General features: G+C 32.8%; 3 protein-coding genes and 1 pseudogene across 3 annotated transcripts; all 4 read right to left on the reverse strand.

The window, feature by feature from the left end:
- Positions 1 to 1,069: 1,069 nt before the first annotated feature.
- On the reverse strand, positions 1,070 to 4,653 carry LOC145588406 (putative flavin-containing monooxygenase 1). Its single transcript, XM_081645048.1, has 5 exons — positions 4,216 to 4,653; positions 2,672 to 2,909; positions 2,293 to 2,468; positions 1,639 to 2,006; positions 1,070 to 1,463 (listed from the first exon to the last, which is right to left on the reverse strand). Exons 1-5 carry the CDS (start codon positions 4,651 to 4,653, stop codon positions 1,127 to 1,129), a joined length of 1,557 nt encoding a protein of 518 aa, XP_081501174.1. The 3' UTR covers positions 1,070 to 1,126.
- Positions 4,654 to 5,891: 1,238 nt separating this feature from the next.
- On the reverse strand, positions 5,892 to 9,078 carry LOC145588407 (putative flavin-containing monooxygenase 1; annotated as a pseudogene).
- A 1,012-nt stretch (positions 9,079 to 10,090) lies between these two features.
- LOC145588408 (putative flavin-containing monooxygenase 1) lies at positions 10,091 to 13,752 on the reverse strand. The gene is made up of 5 exons (XM_081645049.1): positions 13,211 to 13,752; positions 11,596 to 11,833; positions 11,225 to 11,400; positions 10,764 to 11,131; positions 10,091 to 10,635 (listed from the first exon to the last, which is right to left on the reverse strand). Exons 1-5 carry the CDS (start codon positions 13,646 to 13,648, stop codon positions 10,299 to 10,301), a joined length of 1,557 nt encoding a protein of 518 aa, XP_081501175.1. The 5' UTR covers positions 13,649 to 13,752; the 3' UTR covers positions 10,091 to 10,298.
- Positions 13,753 to 15,590: 1,838 nt separating this feature from the next.
- On the reverse strand, positions 15,591 to 18,521 carry LOC145589249 (putative flavin-containing monooxygenase 1). The gene is made up of 5 exons (XM_081645783.1): positions 18,074 to 18,521; positions 16,772 to 17,009; positions 16,443 to 16,618; positions 15,982 to 16,349; positions 15,591 to 15,837 (listed from the first exon to the last, which is right to left on the reverse strand). Exons 1-5 carry the CDS (start codon positions 18,509 to 18,511, stop codon positions 15,591 to 15,593), a joined length of 1,467 nt encoding a protein of 488 aa, XP_081501909.1. The 5' UTR covers positions 18,512 to 18,521.
- Between the last annotated feature and the right edge of the window lie 188 nt (positions 18,522 to 18,709).

An 18,709-nucleotide genomic window follows, 5' to 3' on the forward strand; every position in this document is an offset into this window, starting at 1 on the left:
ACTAGGGTTAGTAGTAGTTATAGTGAATCAGGGTTACTTGTAATCATAGTATATAATCAGGGGTTACTTGTTTTTACTAGTATATTATAGAGATTACTTGTTTTTACCAGTATATTATAGGGGTTACTTGTTTTTTTCTAGTATATTATAAGGGACTATGGGTTACTGGTAATTGTAGTATATTAAACTGGTTACTGGTAATCATAATGTTTATATAGGTTACTTGTTTTTTGTCATTACACATTTATTATAGGGGTTACTTGTAATCCTAGTATATTATAGAGGTTTATTATGGTGTATTTGTATTACTTGTAACCACACAATATTATATTGGTTACTTGTTAAACCCTATTTTATTTCCGGGTTACTTGTTCATAAAATTACTTGTTCATTCATATTTGTTACTTATTAAATGATAAATACAATGTAGATTTTACCTTGTATGTCGTTGTTGACATCAAATTCTTCAATGTGTTCATCTTCCAGATCCAATACCTTATTATTGGTTTGGATTTCGAGATTCATCAATGAATCTTCAATTTCCTCTATCTCTATTGATTCTTGCGAATCAGGTAATTCTTCTGCCATTGTTCTTCTTGAATTTCTGGAAAAAAAATATGTTTGAATTTCAGATCGAATTTTCTTCGTTTTTGTCACCCTTTTGGAAGAATGAGTTTCGCCGCAATAAATGAGCGATCTGGGTTTTAGGGTTTTGGGATTTTTGCGCGTCTTTTTTGTACTCATTTAGTTTAGGTAGCGCGTGATTTTCAATCCCGTTTTGCGCGAGTTGGACTCCGTTATTTTCGCTGACATGGCAGCAGGCCGCACCATGTGGCCTGCTGCACCAAAAAGGCGCCGCGAAAAATTAGTTAGTCATTATGTGCAAACGTATGAGCCCTATAATATAAAACTTCTGAGTTTATGTTTTCACAAGTACATTTAAGTATACATAGACGATAAATATTACAGATTCGGTAATGCCACAATTGGAAGCAAAAATGAACTTAATGGTATATATGAACGCAAATGAAATTACATTATTATTCCCGTCAAAAAAAAAATACTCCGTATTACATTATTGTTGTCACACAAGTGAAAGCAAGCAGAAAAAGAAAAGGCAAAGATGTTAAGCATAGTCATTTGGGCCATAAGGCTCAAACATTTCGGCCCAAGCCCCCTTCTTCCTCTTTGGGTTCAAGCCCATATCCTTGCAAAGTTGATCATTGTACCAAATATGCAATGCTCCAATGCATGATCTTCTATAGTACTTGCCTGAGGACCTCTTCTTGAACTTGTCCCATTCCAACACATCTTTTTCCATCTTTTGAATGTTTGGTAGTTTGAATTTGCTATCAAGTAATTCAAATAGCCATTTACATCTCAACTCTGAAGTGTACAAGTTTGCAATGCTCTCCGAAAAACCAATCACTGCAAGCCGTGGAATCCGTGGATGGATACATTCCCTACATATAAACTATATTGTAAACTCGTGTTAGAATAAGATATTTAAATGTATGTGTTTTGTAAAAAAAATATATATTGTGATACGTTTATACATAGCGTCTTACAGGTGTCAAGATATGTATGACGTAAAATAGAATGTCATTAGGAGCCTAAAAAAAATGAGATAGTACTAACCTGTATAATGGAACAGTTTTGTTGGAAGAGCCAATAATATAATCCTGGAATTTGGGGGACGAAAAAATGTCTTTGAGTTTTTGATCACCCATATATCCAGTAGCAAGAATAACCAAGTCACATTTAATAGGTTCCTTTATTTTAGCATTATTATCAAGTAAAACACCATCTTTGCAAAAGCTAAAAGTTTGAGATCTTTTCAATACAATGCTTCCTTTCTCAGCATTATCATAAAATCCTTCTGGGACAGTCGAAATCAAACATGAGTTCATCTCTTGTAAGAAGCTACGATCCGGTACCATGTCAAATTTCTTGAGTCGATGCTTCTTCTTTATGTCACTCTCCACAAATTTGCTAATAGACCATCTCTGTTATTTTTGAACAATTATAAATGTTAGTTATGAAGTATGGAGTAATAATTCGTAAATTAATTTTCAAAGTAGCTTAATCAAGCCTACCTAAGCTCTGTTCTCTATAACTTATAAAAACTTGTGTTTTTTTAAAAAAAAAAAAACGTAAAATCAGTTTCAATCGCTAAAAAACAGAAAATGCACAACAAAAAGACATAATTTTGTTAAAATAAGATGAAGAGAATAGATGCTGAACATGCAATAAACTTGATCAATAGTCGATATAAAAGGGAAAATATAGTACCAATGGTAGAAGTAGAGAGGCTAGGAGGCTAAGTAGAAGGCCTTCTCCAGGCTTATGAACCAAGAGTTCAGAAAAGCGATTCAAATACAAATATGCAAGAGGAAATCCCCATGGGAAGTAGTCCGGAACATTCCAATGCGGAGTTCTACATATTACCGTACATGGTTTCTCCACTCCTGCATTCAACATCATACAAACATATAAAAATGTACTTGGCTTGATTAAATTAATTAGTAGGTAAGATGAATGATCCAACTAGCTAAGTAGCTAGTGTGCTCGAAAGATTGGTACAAATATGAAACGTACAAAGCATTACATAATTTTTGCCACCCTATAACAACGAATAATGCTAATTATACATACGTGGCGTAGCTCTTACCATTGGCAACTGAACATTCCATAGCAATGTCGAGTGCAGATTTTTGGAAGCCAACCACAGTAACTTGCTTTCCTTTGATCAAATTTCTAGCAGATTGGTAGTCCAAAGCAGAGTAATCCATAGAATGCATAACCTTGCCATCAAATACCTCAGGACCTTTGTCTGAAGGGAACTCTGGTATGTTTGGTAAATCACTAAATCGTCCTAAACACAATATCACAAAATCTACTTGCATCACCTGTGCCATATCATTAATACTAATTAGTGAACATTAGCACGTAAATTTTCAATTGTCATTCACATAGATTTTATTTTATATATTTCATTTTTTTTTTTTTTTTTTTGACGATATAATGTTTTTAGGAACCTAACTACTAGTTGGTCAAATGATATACGTGCTGACCTTGAGTTACTGAACAGAGCAACCGAAATATAAATGTAAACAACTAACTTGATAGTTAAAAGGTAAAATAGGCAATTCCAATTGACCAAGTGATCTCACAGGGTGTTGTGGGGTACCTTATCCTCTTTCCTTTCTGAATCCAATAAAGTCTAATATTGTCCAAATTGAAGGGCTGAAGGCTAATCTACACTTCAGACTAATTTCGAAATTTTTTCCCTAAAATATAAGTGAATGCATATGGTGTCCTTTGAGGTCATATAAATTGATTTGAAACCATAACTTACGTCTATAAAATCGCGAGAAGGAATATACTTGGCACAATTATACGGTTATTTCAAAATTATGTTGCTTTGGTGCTCAATACGTGAATACTAATGCAATGCGAAGATAGTTCCAAATTTAATAATGGATTTAACACCGCTAGATCCTAATAAGACAACGACATTGGAAATCCTTCATTAGGTTATCAATTATATCCGAACTCTTGACTCGTTTATTACTTACCATACCTATACGGCAATACCATTATGTTGTTGATGCATTCAGCAACAACATTATCAAAAACTTGTAGAAGACACTGACTAATTAATAACATCATTTTGTTACATCGAGAAAATATAACAGTCCGTAATAGTCTCTGTCCTTATGTCCTTTCTTTTAATTTGTTAATAGTGTAACATACTTTGTCGTTAGTCGTTAGTCTTCCACCCTACCCTTTATGTTCATCCTTAAACTTCTTATCAATTATTACTTGTTATCTCATTCATTTTTTTTTTTTTTTTTTGACAAAGAAAATTCCTTCTATTATCATCATTTCTCTATATATGTATACATATTTAGTTGTCAAAATCGTAAATAAATCAACAATTTTGTTCAGTCAGCATAATATTTTTGTAAATAAATCAACAACTATGGATCTATATTTAACAAAAAAAATTGTTAATTTATTTACAATTTTGCTATTTGATAAATATATTTTGTTTATCAAGTAGATGAACTTGTATTGTCTCAATGTTGATTGTCTAAATAAAAAAAAAATACTACTAATGTTGAAAGTGGGAGACAAAAAATATGATAGAAAGGGGAAAAAAGTGCCATTACTTTGAAAATAGAGAAAATAAAATAGTAAATAATACAGTACCTCAATAGTTTGATTGAGAAGATGTTGGGTGGTGACAACCCATTTACCCAAATTACCAAATGGATCATTATTACCGCCCCAAAGAGCCCAAGATTGGATCTCTTCATCAGATGGACCTTCATACTTAATACTCACAACTTTTGTATTAAATTTGATGTGTTTAAGCAAATCAAAGTGATTAGCATAAGATTGAAGATAATCAAAAACTTGATTTTGATCAGGAAACACTGTTTCAACTGAAGAAGGCCAAGCAAAATCAGTGAATTGATAAAGTGGTTTAGGAGTTTGAAGTTTAGTAGTTTCTACAGTTTGAGTCCAAACACCACCAATTGTGTTTCTTGACTCAAAAACTAAAAGGTGGTAACCTTTAGCAAGTGCATATTTGCATGCTAAAAGCCCACTTATGCCTGCTCCTATTATGCCTACTTTCCTTTCCATTGTTTAGTAGTTTATTTTTTCTCATTTTCTTACCCCTTATTTATAGGGATTCTCGTCAAATGTTGCGCGAAATATCTCCAAAAGTCCAAAACAGACTTGTGTTTTTTAAAAAGGAAATTGATGCGTACTACTCTGTATAAATTAGTGTTACCTGTATCCTCTATTACCAGAACTAATATATTGCAGATCGGGTTGTTTCTTATCCGTATATGTCTATATGATTAACTTGTCGACTTATGAATGTGTAACCTTGTTCAATGTAGAAATTGTTATATACACTCGAAGTCATTTGTTTATTTAATCAACAAATGGAGTATGTAATATTTTTACTCATTTGTTAATTGAATGAGAAAATGACCCTATATAATAGATTCTTAGTTCAATGCTATGTATAAGAAGTTACGTTGAAAATATGGAGTTTAATTAATCACTAATTACACAGATCGACATGTAATTATGTTCGTTATGAATTTAATAGAAAGTGTATTATTACGAAATAAATGTTTATATACATACATCCCTTTAACTAATTGTCTACATAGTACATACAATTACCCTTACTTTTATCGTCTGGAATGAAAATAATTTTCGAATGCAGTGATAACTGAGTTGTACTTTTGCTACCTAATTTTTTAGAGGTGAGTGTATTCCCTTTGTTACTAAATCATTCAATTGTATTTATATGTCAAATTTTAACATTTTTCATCATGATTTCGTTCTCACAAATATGAATGATTATATTATATATAGGTCGTCTTATTTATTTATTTTATAATTTGGAGCCAATCAATAATCCGCGTCTTTAGCTAGAGAATATGCTATGAATTGCCAAAAGGGGACATTTAGAGTTATAATAAGAAGCATGCGATGCGTGCGGATTCTCATTGTTGATTTTGTATGTTGGGTACAACATTCATGGAAGGTGCGAGTATACATGATTGTACGTTAGGCCTTTTGCACCTTACATTATAGTGCACGAGCAGCCTTCAATTGACATATACACCATGTTGTCCATGTATGAGGGTGTGAATGGACTAATATGTTTATATGTACCACACTTATCAGCGCGTGTTATACACGTGGTGGCTACATTGTTAAAATTCACATAAAAACTGCAATTAAGACATCAACCATTACATTATTCTCACCCCAACGCAAGAAAGGGGAAAAAATCATAAGAAGAAAACTTATAGAAGTAAGGCATACATCTTATGAATTATTGGAAAACGTCATAAAAGTTAAGCGTAGTCCATTGGGCCATAGGGCTCAAATAACTCGGCCCAAAACCCTTTCTTTCGGTTTGGATTTAAGCCCATGTCCTTGCAAAGCAGATCATTGTACCAAATATGTAACGCTCCAATGCAAGGCCTTCCGTAGTACTTGGAAGAGTACAATTTCAAGGACTTGTTAAATATTGAAAGTTCTTTCTCCATTACTTGAATATTTGGCAATTTAAATTTTCCATCAAGTAGTTCAAATAACCAACGACAGCTTATTTCTGAAGTGTACAAGTTTGCAAAGCTCTCCGAAAAGCCTAGCACCGCAAGTTGTGGAATTTGGGGATGGATGCATTCCCTGCACGAGCATGACAACATAAACCAATATATCACATCTGATTTTTAAAAAGAAACGGAAGAAGTATGACTCGTCACAAATAAATTTAAGAAACTAGTAAAATGATTACTAACCGATATAATGGGACAACTGTCTCATTAATAGGGTTGGTAAGGTATTTCTGAAATTTAATAGATGCAAAGATATCTCTAAGCTTTTGATCCCCCTTAAAACCAGTTGCAAAAATAACCAAGTCACTCTTAATAGATTTGGTAGGTTCAACACTATCATCGCAAAGTAAAACACCTTCTTTGTGAAAGGTAAAAGTTGGAGATCTTTTCAAAATAATGCTTCCTTTCTCAACATTGTCATAAAATCCTTCTGGGGTTGTAACAACTGAACAAGAATTCATCGCTTGTAAGAAGCTATGATCGGGTACCATGCCATATTTCTTGATAGGTTGCTTTTTCTTTATATCATTCTCCACGAATTTGCTTATTCCCCATCTCTGTTTGTACGTACAAATAAAAGTCACATTCAAATAATTAGTACTCGCCACAACTAGAATTAGTTATCACATTATTTCAAATCATTTTAACTAAATAAAGTCGTCCAAAATGTTGGAAAAAAGTACCAAAGGAGAAAATAATGAGGCTATGAAGTTGAGTAGAGAGCTTTGGCCAGGCTTATGAATCAAGAGTTCAGAAAAACGGGTCAAATACATGTTTGCCCAAGGTATGGACTGGGATACATTCCAATGTGGAGTCCTACATATTTTTCAATTCCTGCAATCAACATTTTACTGTGTTAATTTCACATCATAGAAAGAATTAAAGATCTTAATATTCGTACATTACTATAAGTTAATTTCTCAACAAAAATGTTCTCTTCATTAATTGATTTCCTTATGACCTTACTGAAGGCAGATTTTGAAGATTTTTTCTTATGAAATGTGATTTTTTAAATGTAATTCCTCCAACATAAAATTAAAAAGAATAAATTAATTAGAAATGAAGAAAAAGAAAAAATTGGAGTTTTAATTTGTAAGTATAACAACTGTGTGGGTTATTCCCAATTAGTGGAACAAAGTAAAGTACAGTGTATTACAAAAAACACATGGTGAGTTAATTATCATTTACTTATTGCTAAATATCGTTAATTGCGTATTACAAAAATTTATGAAAATTACATATTTTAAAACTTCATAATGAGACGAATCTAACAAGATTTATTTTGATACTCCCTCCGTCCCTTTTTTACATTCCTGCTTTCCTTTTTGGGTATTCCAAAATTACATTCCTCCTTTCCTTTTTTAGTAAGTTTTTTTTTTTTTTTTTTTCCAAATATCTCAAATTATCCCTCTTTTCTGTTATGTAATTAATGCCCACTCTTATTTTCTCACTCTTACTTTCCTATTCACACTCCTAAATTTAGATGAATATGATTGATTCTTAATTTTCTATTAGGAGCACGTTTATTGGTCCATTTTTTTGCAAAGGATTGATAACATGACATCATTAAATATTAATATATCTTTGTTTTACTCAAAGACATCATTTAATGTTTTGTACTTCCCATTGTGTTTTGTTTTATTGTTATTTGTTTTATTCTTAGTTCCTTAATTCCCGTGTAATTTTACAAATATGAATGTAAAAAAGGGACAGAGGGAGTAATATTTTTTTTAGATACGAAGTATTAGTATTAAATTGCGGTCAAAGTTTAGTCAAATTATTAAATCAGATCAGACCAGGTCAGATAATAAAATTCAGATCAGACCTTATGAAAAATCAAACCAAATCTCCTTATTTCGAGTGAAGAGAACAATAAAAAAATAAAAATAAAAAATAAAAAATAAAAAAATAAAAATAAGTGAAGAGATAAGAACAAGTCCTATATAATGGATATGGATGCTTAACTAATTTGAGAGCACGTGAGATCAAATCCTATCTACGTGTCCTTACGAGTTACGATTGAAAAAACATGATGGAATATACGAAGTATTTGTGTAAGTTATGTATAAACATGCATGCACGTAGTTGATCTTAGCATATTACCATTGACAATCGAGCACTCCCTGGCAATGTCAAGTGCAGATTTTTTGTAGCCAACCACTGTAACACGCTTGCCTTTGACCATTTTTTTTGCACTTTCATTATCCATAAATGAATAATCCATGGAATGCATAATCTTCCCTTCAAATACCTTTGGCTCTTCGCCCGAAGGGAACTCCGATACATATGGTAGGTCAATGAATCGTCCCACACACAAGATCACAAAATCTACTTCCATTACCTATATATGCAATCAATATAATCAATCAAAATAAGGGTTAACATGTAATAATATTGCGCGGAACAAATTATTCCAAGAAATAAAAATAAAATTACCTCAGTTGTTTGGGTGATGAGTTGTTGCGTGTTAATAATCCATTTTCCCTTACCAAAAGGATCACCATTGTTATCACCACCCCAAAAATGATTTTCTTCACGAGATGGACCTTTATTATCATACTCAATACTCACCACCTTTGTATTGAATCTAATGTGTTTAAGCAAATCAAAATGCTTAGCATAAGATTGAATGTAATCACATACTTGGGTTTGGGTTGTTTCAATAGAAGAAGGCCAAGGAAACTCAGAAAATTGATAAAACGATTTAGGAGTTTGGAGTTTTGTAGTCTCTTGAGTTTTAATCCAAACACCACCAATGGTGCTACGAGACTCAAAAACTATGGAATTGTAACCCTTAGAAAGGGCATATTTGCATGCTAATATCCCACTTATTCCTGCTCCTACTATACCCACTACTTTCCTTTCCATTTGGGGTGGCTTTATTTCTAAATTGTACTCAATATGTTATGTATGCATAATAAACAAGACAATATATAGTTCGCTAGCCATCTGAACTAGCTTGGTATTGCCTTGTCGGAAATGATGACACTGACAAGGCAATGATGACACTTGTAACATAATATAATATATATAATTGTTCAAGTATCAAATCAGCTCAAAATTAATTTTTATATGAAGTGTTAGTTAATTTTGTATTTTTTTAATATATCTTGTATACCTCGAAATCACCAATTCACCACACTTATTGATTTAGAGCTAACGTGCTTGGAAAATTATTGCATTTTTTATACTAAAGTCAGTGAGATGCGAATCAAATAGAGCACAAAACGTTGTTTGATTTGATAAGAAAGACACACGTTTCAAAAAATTGATCTAGTTTATAAAAAAAAAAAAAATTAAAAAAAAATAACAAAAAACATGCAAGTCCAAATAACTTTGTTTGATTTGGATTTCCATACGATGATTGATATGATACTATAATCTATTTTATCCCTTGATTAACTTGCTCTATCACACGTAGTTCTTCACTTTTTACCTGGATTTGATCTTTCCCCTTCGAGTGCTTGTAGTGCAATATATTTTAACCAAAAGTTTAATTTAATATACTGAACACTATATCCCACATTTACACAAAACTTATTATTGTTTATCACTATTAAATTGATTTGAATTTGTGTTATTTTTATAATCTTGACACCTGTAACATACTACGTAGATTATAAGTACCAAAAAGTAGATTAGCGATCGTGTGCTTGCACAAGTAGTATACCTGCCAAATTTTACACATATGTTGTACTTTTTCTATTCACAATTATTTCACATGCCAAATTTTATACATATACATATGTTATAGTCATAAACAAACCCTATCCGATCTGACTTGAAAATTTTCAATTCAGATTTCAACTCACATGGATTCAATAATTTAACCTGAATCAATTTTAAAATAGACTTAATCCGATCTCACCTAACCCGACCTATGTAAACAATTTGACACCTCTAGCTTAGTTGTACTGATATTATATGTAGTGATAAAACCTGAGGCCTAGTTTGCAATAGTTGGTAGATTCAAACTCATTCCCCATATGTAATGTCCTTGGTCCACATTTAAACCAACCAAAAAAAAAAAAAAAAAATCTACTATGTTGTCAATTTGTCAACATATTAGGTTACAATCTTCCGTACAATAAAAATATAAATATAAATACGGCTTGTAATTATGATGTAGTAAAATTAGTTTTAAGCATAATCCATTGGGCCGTATGACTTGAACAGATCAGCCCAAAATCCATCTTTTCTCTTTGGGTTGAAGCCCATGTCAATGCAAAGCTGGTCATTGTAATAAATATGCAAAGCTCCAAGGCAAGATCCTCTATAATACTTGCCTGAGTACCTCTTCATAAATTTCTCCCATTCTATAACATCTTTCTCCATTTCTTCAATACTTGGCAATTTGAATTTTCCATCAAGTAGTTCAAATAACCAACGACATCTTATTTCTGAAGTGGGCAAGTTTGTTAAGCTCTCTGAAAATCCAATCACTCCGAGTTGTGGAATCCGTGGATGGATGCATTCCCTACAGGTTCATGACATACATAATAAACTTCAATAAGTTAATCTAGCTTTGATGTTGCCATTATCTCAAATGATCGATTATCTAAAGAAAGTGTAACAAAGGTCTCACATCAGCTTAAGATAACGAACCTGTATAATGAAAGCGTTTTATTGGAGGAGCCAAACATGTAATCCTTAAATTCAGAAGATTCAAAAATATCTTTTAGCTTCTGATCTCCCTTGTATCCCGTAGCAAAAATAACCAAGTCACTCTTAATAGGCTCTGACGATTTAATACTATCGTCGAGTTTTACACCCTCTTCATAAAAGCTAAAGGCAGGGGATCTTTTCAAAATAATACTTCCTTTCTCAACATTGTCATAAAACCCTTCTGGGACTATTGCGAACTTACAAGAGTTAATGTCTTGTAGGAAGCTATGTTCCGGCACCATGTCGAATTTCTTCAGAGGATGTCTATACTTTATATCACTTTCAACAAATTTGCTAATTCCCCATGTCTGCAAGGAAATAACGAATATACATTGTTACACTAATAAAGATGATGAGCATATGTACACGAGTCAAGATCGAAGAAATAGCCTGGTACGTACTACAGGCGAAAGTAGCGTTGCTAAAAGACTAAGTAGAGGGCCTTCTCCAGGCTTATGAAGCAAGAATGCCGAAAATCGGTTCAAATATAAGCTTGTGATAGGAATTCCCCAAGGAAAGAGGTCTGGTAAATTCCAATGCGGAGTCCTGCATATTACTGTGCACGGATGTTCTACTCCTGCACTCAACATCACCACATGCATCATATAATGTTCTTCTACACCTTAATTGCGCTACTTTTTCCATATTTTATAGTAGTGTCGTCATATAGAACATATGCGACACTTTGTATAATATCTATATTTAGTTGTCACATAACTAGCTAGTCGGAAACACGTATATGACCAACTTGTATTTTGATGCAATTACTTACCATTGGCAATTGAACACTCCATAGAAATGTCAAGAGCAGATTTTTGGAAGCCAACCACGGTAACTCGTTTTCCGGCAACTAAATTTCTAGCAGATTGATAGTCCAAGGCAGAATAATCCATAGAATGCATCACCTTCCCTTGAAATACCTCTGGCCCTTTTCCTGAAGGAAACTCTGGTATGTTCGGTAGATCGCTGAATCGTCCCACACACAATATCACAAAATCTACTTCAATCACCTGCGTCACAAATATAATTTTGCAACATCACGTCTAATAATTATTGATATTTATCAAACCAATAATCAATCCTTCTTTATTGTTTATTTGTATGAGACATAAAAACATTTATTAGTTACTTTTACAATTTGTCAATGAAAGGATTTATACCTTGCATATAGGGTGGACAAAAACTATTTATCACATGACATTTTGGTAAATAAATCAACAGCTATGCTCAGTCATCATTACTGTGTGACTCGCTTTTATGGAAAAAGTTATTCCGTATTGATTTATTTACAAAAATATCATGTAATAACGATAATTGTGTATCTATCTCAAAGATGAACTTTTATTTGCCCATATATTAAGGATAGAGTTGGCAATCTAGTCTTAGATATACAAGTAACACGATACAACATGATACCCAATCTGAGCACGAGCCAATTTAATAAATAGATTTTTAATTTTCAATTATTATAATTTGTACTTAATAATTTTTAAAGATATTACAGTACCAATTAAAATTTTTACATCAACATACATACTTTGGATAATAGTAATAGATTTTTTTATTATTGATTCTAATTCCAACCACTATCCTGAAGAATTGTAGCAAGTAATAAAAACTCTGTTATTAGAGTCTTTATTTTTATTAATTATAATTCCAACCACACAAATACACAATTTCTTTTGCCTTTTGGTTATCATGTCTCCATCGTACGATACAGAATTAATCACATGACACCCGTGGCACCCGTGAAAAAAAAATTGAAAAAATCATATGGCCATTACTACCAAGAACTATCTATCTACTAGTCATTTTCTATTAAAATGGCATGAGTAACATAGGTTGCACTAGAAGGGTAAATTGGGCACGGAAACGTAGTACGGATGTTCAAAAAATAAAGGATATGGATATGGGCTATATGGCTAATAAAGTATGGTATAATATATTCTTATAATATTACATAATTATTTTATAAAATATTCAATAGTACTCGTATTTAACTATCTGATAAATTTTACTTTATATGAAGTATATTCTAAGACGATTTTTTTTCTTTCAAAAAAAGCAAAGCTTGCCCACCCATATGGATATGGGTGAGTATTGCATGTCCAATACAGGTGCGATTATCATTAAAAGTACCCATGTATAATTAACTAAAATGCAACCTTCCATGTTTCAAAAAAAAAATAAAAATAATGAATAAATAAATGCAACCTTCCAAAGCTACCCATAAAACATCATCATATTCCATAGTTTATAATTTAATTTGTATCAACTAGTCCCTTTTCATGGTACACAAAGCGATAAAATTGAAATACCGAATGAAGATTGCAAATTAGATGTTACAAGTACATCTTTTCTCATTTTGTAAAATAAAAAAAATTTACCTGAGTTGATTGATTAAGGAGATTTTGGGTGTTGACAGTCCATTTGCCCTTATTACCAAAGGGGTCACCATTACCACCCCAAAGAGCCCAAGATTGAATTTCTTCATGAGATGGACCGTCATACTTAATACTAACAACCTTTGTATTAAATCTAATATGTTTAAGCAAATCAAAATGCTTAGCATACGAACTTAAGTAATCAAGTACTTGATTTTTGTGAGGATAAAGTGTTTCCAAAGAAGAAGGCCAAGCAAAATCAGTGAATTGATAAAGTGGTGTAGGAGTTTGAAGCTTAGTAATCTCCACAGTTTGAGTCCAAACACCACCAACGGCGCTACGAGACTCGAAAACAATGGGGTGGTAGCCCTTAGAAAGGGCATACTTGCATGCTAACAAACCGCTAATGCCTGCTCCTACGATGCACACTTTTCTTTCCATTGTTTTTGTGTAATACAAAGTATGGAATTGAATATGATGACTTTGTAACTAGGCTTATCTTATATGAGCAAGTTCTCAAACGAAATACCCTTTATCTTTCTTTATATTGATTGATGTGTGATGCTTAAAAACTGTGACTCCGCAAAAATGGGGTCCAATTATTAACCCTTTTCTTTGGGTGGTTTGATTATTAAAAGAGGCTTGAATATCTAATAGTAATATAGGCATGTGATTTTTGTTTTTGGATTAATTCAATGATTGTTGTTGGTTTTAATATCTTTCACTGTCTTATACAGTATAGTATGGAGTAGTAAGCTTGGCTAATTTAGTGTTTTTCGTAATAAAAAACAAAAAAAAAAATCCAATATTTAATTTTGATAAATTCTAGTCATATTAACATTACAAAAGCATGTACTTTGTATGATAGATCAAACAACTTGTCTCAACTCACATGTGGGTTATTTTCCTAACATTTCACGTCACAATTTAGAAATCGATACGTTGCCTTAGCTTTATTTAATAGTCAACCAGGGTCCTTAATTCTTCTTAGTTAACTTAACACGAAGAGCATTTTGGAATCCTAAAATGGGAGTCGGAACAATTTGGCCACCCTTGATCTTCTCCCATCAGAAAATAAGTCCACCAAAAGTAGCTTCTTAGTTCTTAGAAAAGGAGGAAAGAGGATGTTAAAGATCAAGTTACCTGTAATTAGTAACAAAACATATAGATATGTCAAATCTCATCTTTCCAAATTCAGTTAATAATAATTTATCCAAGAAATATATATTTGTTCAATTAAAAATTATCCCAAAAATATTCTATAATTAATTAGATAATTCAAATTGCATCTAAAAATAAAAGTTTAAAAAAAAAAAAAAAAAAAAAAATAGGCGTGACCTTGCGGGGCAAGTCAGTTAGTCAGCCACACTTATATATTGTTTGTTTATATATAATTGCCTTTAACCTTAACTTTTGCATAACATCGATCTAAGCCTTAAACCTTAATTACGAATAATATGGAGTGTTTAATATCATCAATAATACGAGGGGTAGAAGTTGCATCTTGGGTGGAGCCAAACAACACTACTAGTGATAACCAGATGAAGCCAGTTGATGATCTCTTTACCGTCCACCTATCGTACCACGAACACGGCCTCGATGACGTGAATGTGAAAACAATAGATGTGAGTTTAGAGTTAAAGAGAGAGTCCCCTTATTGGGAATTGCAAGATGCCGTGAATTTCCTCATGGATCATGATGTTAATATTGATGCTTGGGATTCTATTCTTGATGTTGTGTTACAAAGTTGTGAGCTCTTGCTCGGTGATGTTCGTGATTCTGGCCGTAAGTCACTTGCTATCCATGTCAAGGCTGAAGTGTACTATGTGGAGGAGGAGGAGGAGGAGGAGAATGGTGATGATCACACGTCGTACGACTATAATGATGAGCTGATGGAGGAGGAAGAAGCGGAGGTTCGTGGTCTCGAGGAGGAGGAGGAAGAGGAAGAGGAGCCTATGTACTTGGATGATATTGGTGATGATGAGGAGATTATCGACAAGAAAGAAGACATAGAATTTCGTCTAGAAGCAAGTGGAGTAGGGTTTTATAAAAGATATTCAAGGGCTAAGAAGAATTGCTCAATATGTTTAGAGGACTTTGGGAAGTCGGACAATGTGGCGATGCTTCCTTGCTCTCATGTATATATATCACAAGAATTGCTTTCTTGGTTCGATACACGGGAGAAAAGGAACATGTCCGTTATGTCGATCGGAGGTACTATTGTTCTTTTAGTCTTAATATCTTATCGGGGATACTTTTAAGTTTCAAAAGGATGAATAATTTTGTTGTGAAGACCTAATTCCATAATTTGATTCAAGAATTCCTAAAATTAGGTTTAGAAGATATATTTAGTATAATGTAATTTGATTTTATTAGCTTTAAACTAATTGTTATGTTTTGTTAAACATGAAATTATTTTTCTAGACCCTAGGTATTGGCCTGAGTACCTCTTCATAAATTTCTCCCATTCTATAACATCTTTCTCCATTTCTTCAATACTTGGCAATTTGAATTTGCCATCGAGTAGCTCGAATAACCAACGACATCTTATTTCTGAAGTGTACAAGTTTGCTAAGCTCTCCGAAAATCCAATCACTCCAAGTTGTGGAATCCGTGGATGGATACATTCCCTACAGGTTCATGACATACATAATAAACTTCAATAAGTTAATCTAGCTTTGATGTTGCCATTATCTCAAATTATCGATTATCTAAAGAAAGTGTAACAAAGGTCTCACGGAATAGCTTTTTCACATAAGCTTAAGATAACGAACCTGAACAATGAAAGCGTTTTATTGGAGGAGCCAAACATGTAATCTGTAAATTCGGAAGATTCAAAAATGTCTTTGAGCTTCTGATCACCCTTGTATCCCGTAGCAAAAATAACCAAGTCACTCTTAATAGGCTCCGTCGATTTAATACTATCGTCAAGTTTAACACCCTCTTCACAGAAGCTAAAGGCAGGGGATCTTTTCAAAATAATACTTCCTTTCTCAACATTGTCATAAAACCCTTGTGGGACTATTGAGAACTTACAAGAGTTAACTTCTTGTGAGAAGCTATGGTCCGGTACCATGTCGAATTTCTTCAAAGGATGTCTATACTTTATATCACTTTCAACAAATTTGCTAATTCCCCATCTCTGCAAGAAAATAATGAATGTACATTGTTACACTACTAAAGATTATGAACATATGTACGTAAGTCAAGATCGAAGAAATAGCCTTATACGTACTAGAGGTGAAAGTAGTGTCGCTAAGAGACTAAGTAGAGGGCCTTCTCCTGGCTTATGAAGCAAGAATTCCGAAAAACGATTCATATACAAGCTTGTGATAGGAATTCCCCAAGGAAAGAGGTCTGGTACATTCCAATGCGGAGTCCTGCATATTACCGTGCACGGATGTTCTACTCCTGCGCTCAACATCACCATATAATAATGTTCTACAACATCTTGTGTTACTTAGACTTCGTATAATTTCTATATTTAGTTGTCACGTTACTAGTCAGAAACACGTACATGAACAACTCAACTTGTATAGTTGTATTTTGTATACAATTACTTACCATTGGCAATTGAACACTCCATAGCAATGTCAAGAGCAGATTTTTGGAAGCCAACCACGGTAACTCGTTTTCCGGTGACTAAATTTCTAGCAGATTGATAGTCCAAGGCAGAATAATCCATAGAATGCATCACCTTCCCTTGAAATACCTCTGGCCCTTTGCCTGAAGGAAACTGTGGTATGTTCGGTAGATCGCTGAATCGTCCCATACACAAGATCACAAAATCTACTTCTATCACCTGCGTCATTAATATAAATTTGCAACATCACTTCTAATTATAGATTTTTATGTATCAAACCAATCAATTATCGTTTTATTGTATGTGATATAAACACATTGATTAGTTACTTTTACATTGAATTTATTTGTCAATAACTAGATGTATTAAGGATAGAGTTAACAGTCTCTGATATACGAAGTAACATAATACAATTCGAAATCAACTTGAACGAGAGCTGATTTGATACATTGGTCAAATTATAAAATTATCCTACATTTGACATATTTTTTGATATATTTTGCGCCTAACACCAAATGAACACGACATATAAAACAAAACCGACATAATTGTTTGCCAACTTAACTACTAACGGTATCATTAACATTTCTTAATAGTTTTATTATTTATAAATTCTAATTCCAACCACACAATTTTTTTTTTCCTGTTAGTTAATATTTCTCCATTGTACTGTGATACAGAATTAAATCACATGGCACCCGTGAAAAAAAGGAGAAAATCATATGGCCCCCCATTTGGCCATTACTACCAATTAAATCATATGGCATGAGTCACTAAAATACCCCTTTCCAGAGCCAGTCATCAACTCATCAATCATCAATCATCAATCATCAATCATCAATCATATACTCCGTTATCAACTTGTCCTTTTTTATGGTACACAAAGTGATATGATTGAAAATATCGAATGAAGATTGCAAATTTTATGTTGTAAGAATGAAAGTACATCTTTTCCCTTTCTGATTGTACTAACATAATTTTACAAGACAAATATAATTATAATGGACTATGTTAAATTTATTTTAATGTGATTATTCAAAAAATATATGCCGTCTCTATTTTATATTATTTGCAACAAAGGAGTGTTGTTTGTGAGACATAAAATTCTTTTTTGTTGCAAATAGGTAGTAAAAAATTCATAAGTAATAAGAAAGTGTTAATAATGTTCAATGTTTGTCTTTTAATCTTTACAAAAGAAATCACTCAACTAAATTAAGACGAGTTATTTGCATTTTCTATTCAGAGCGAAAAACTAAATATTGGAAACATGTAAAAAGAATTACCTGACTGGATTGATTAAGGAGAAGTTGGGTGTTGACAATCCATTTGCCTTTATTACCAAAGGGATCACCATTACCACCCCAAAGAGCCCAAGATTGAATTTCTTCATGAGATGGACCTTCATACTCAATACTAACAACCTTTGTATTAAATCTAATATGTTTAAGCAAATCAAAATGCTTAGCATACGATCTTAAGTAATCAATAACTTGATTTTTGTCAGGATGAAGTTTTTCCAAAGAAGAAGGCCAAGGGTAATCAGAGAATTGGAACAATGGTTTAGGAGTTTGAAGCTTAGTAGTCTCTACAGTTTGAGTCCAAACACCACCAATGGCGCTACGAGACTCGAAAACAATGGGGTGGAAGCCCTTAGAAAGGGCATACTTGCATGCTAATAAGCCACTAATACCTGCTCCTACTATGCCAACTTTCCTTTCCATTGTTTTTGTGTATTTAATACGAAGTATGAAATATGAGAACTTTGTAACTAGGCTTAACTTGAATGAACAAGTTCTCAAATGAAACACCCTTTATTTTTTCTTTAATATTGATTGATGTGTGATGCTTAAAAACTGTGACACCGCCAAAATGGGGTCCAATTATTAACCCTTTTCTTTGGGTTGTTTGATTAACAAAGG

The sequence above is a fragment of the Chenopodium album genome, chromosome 17, assembly GCF_948465745.1.
Source record: "Chenopodium album chromosome 17, dcCheAlbu1.1, whole genome shotgun sequence".
Lineage (NCBI taxonomy): Eukaryota > Viridiplantae > Streptophyta > Magnoliopsida > Caryophyllales > Amaranthaceae > Chenopodium > Chenopodium album.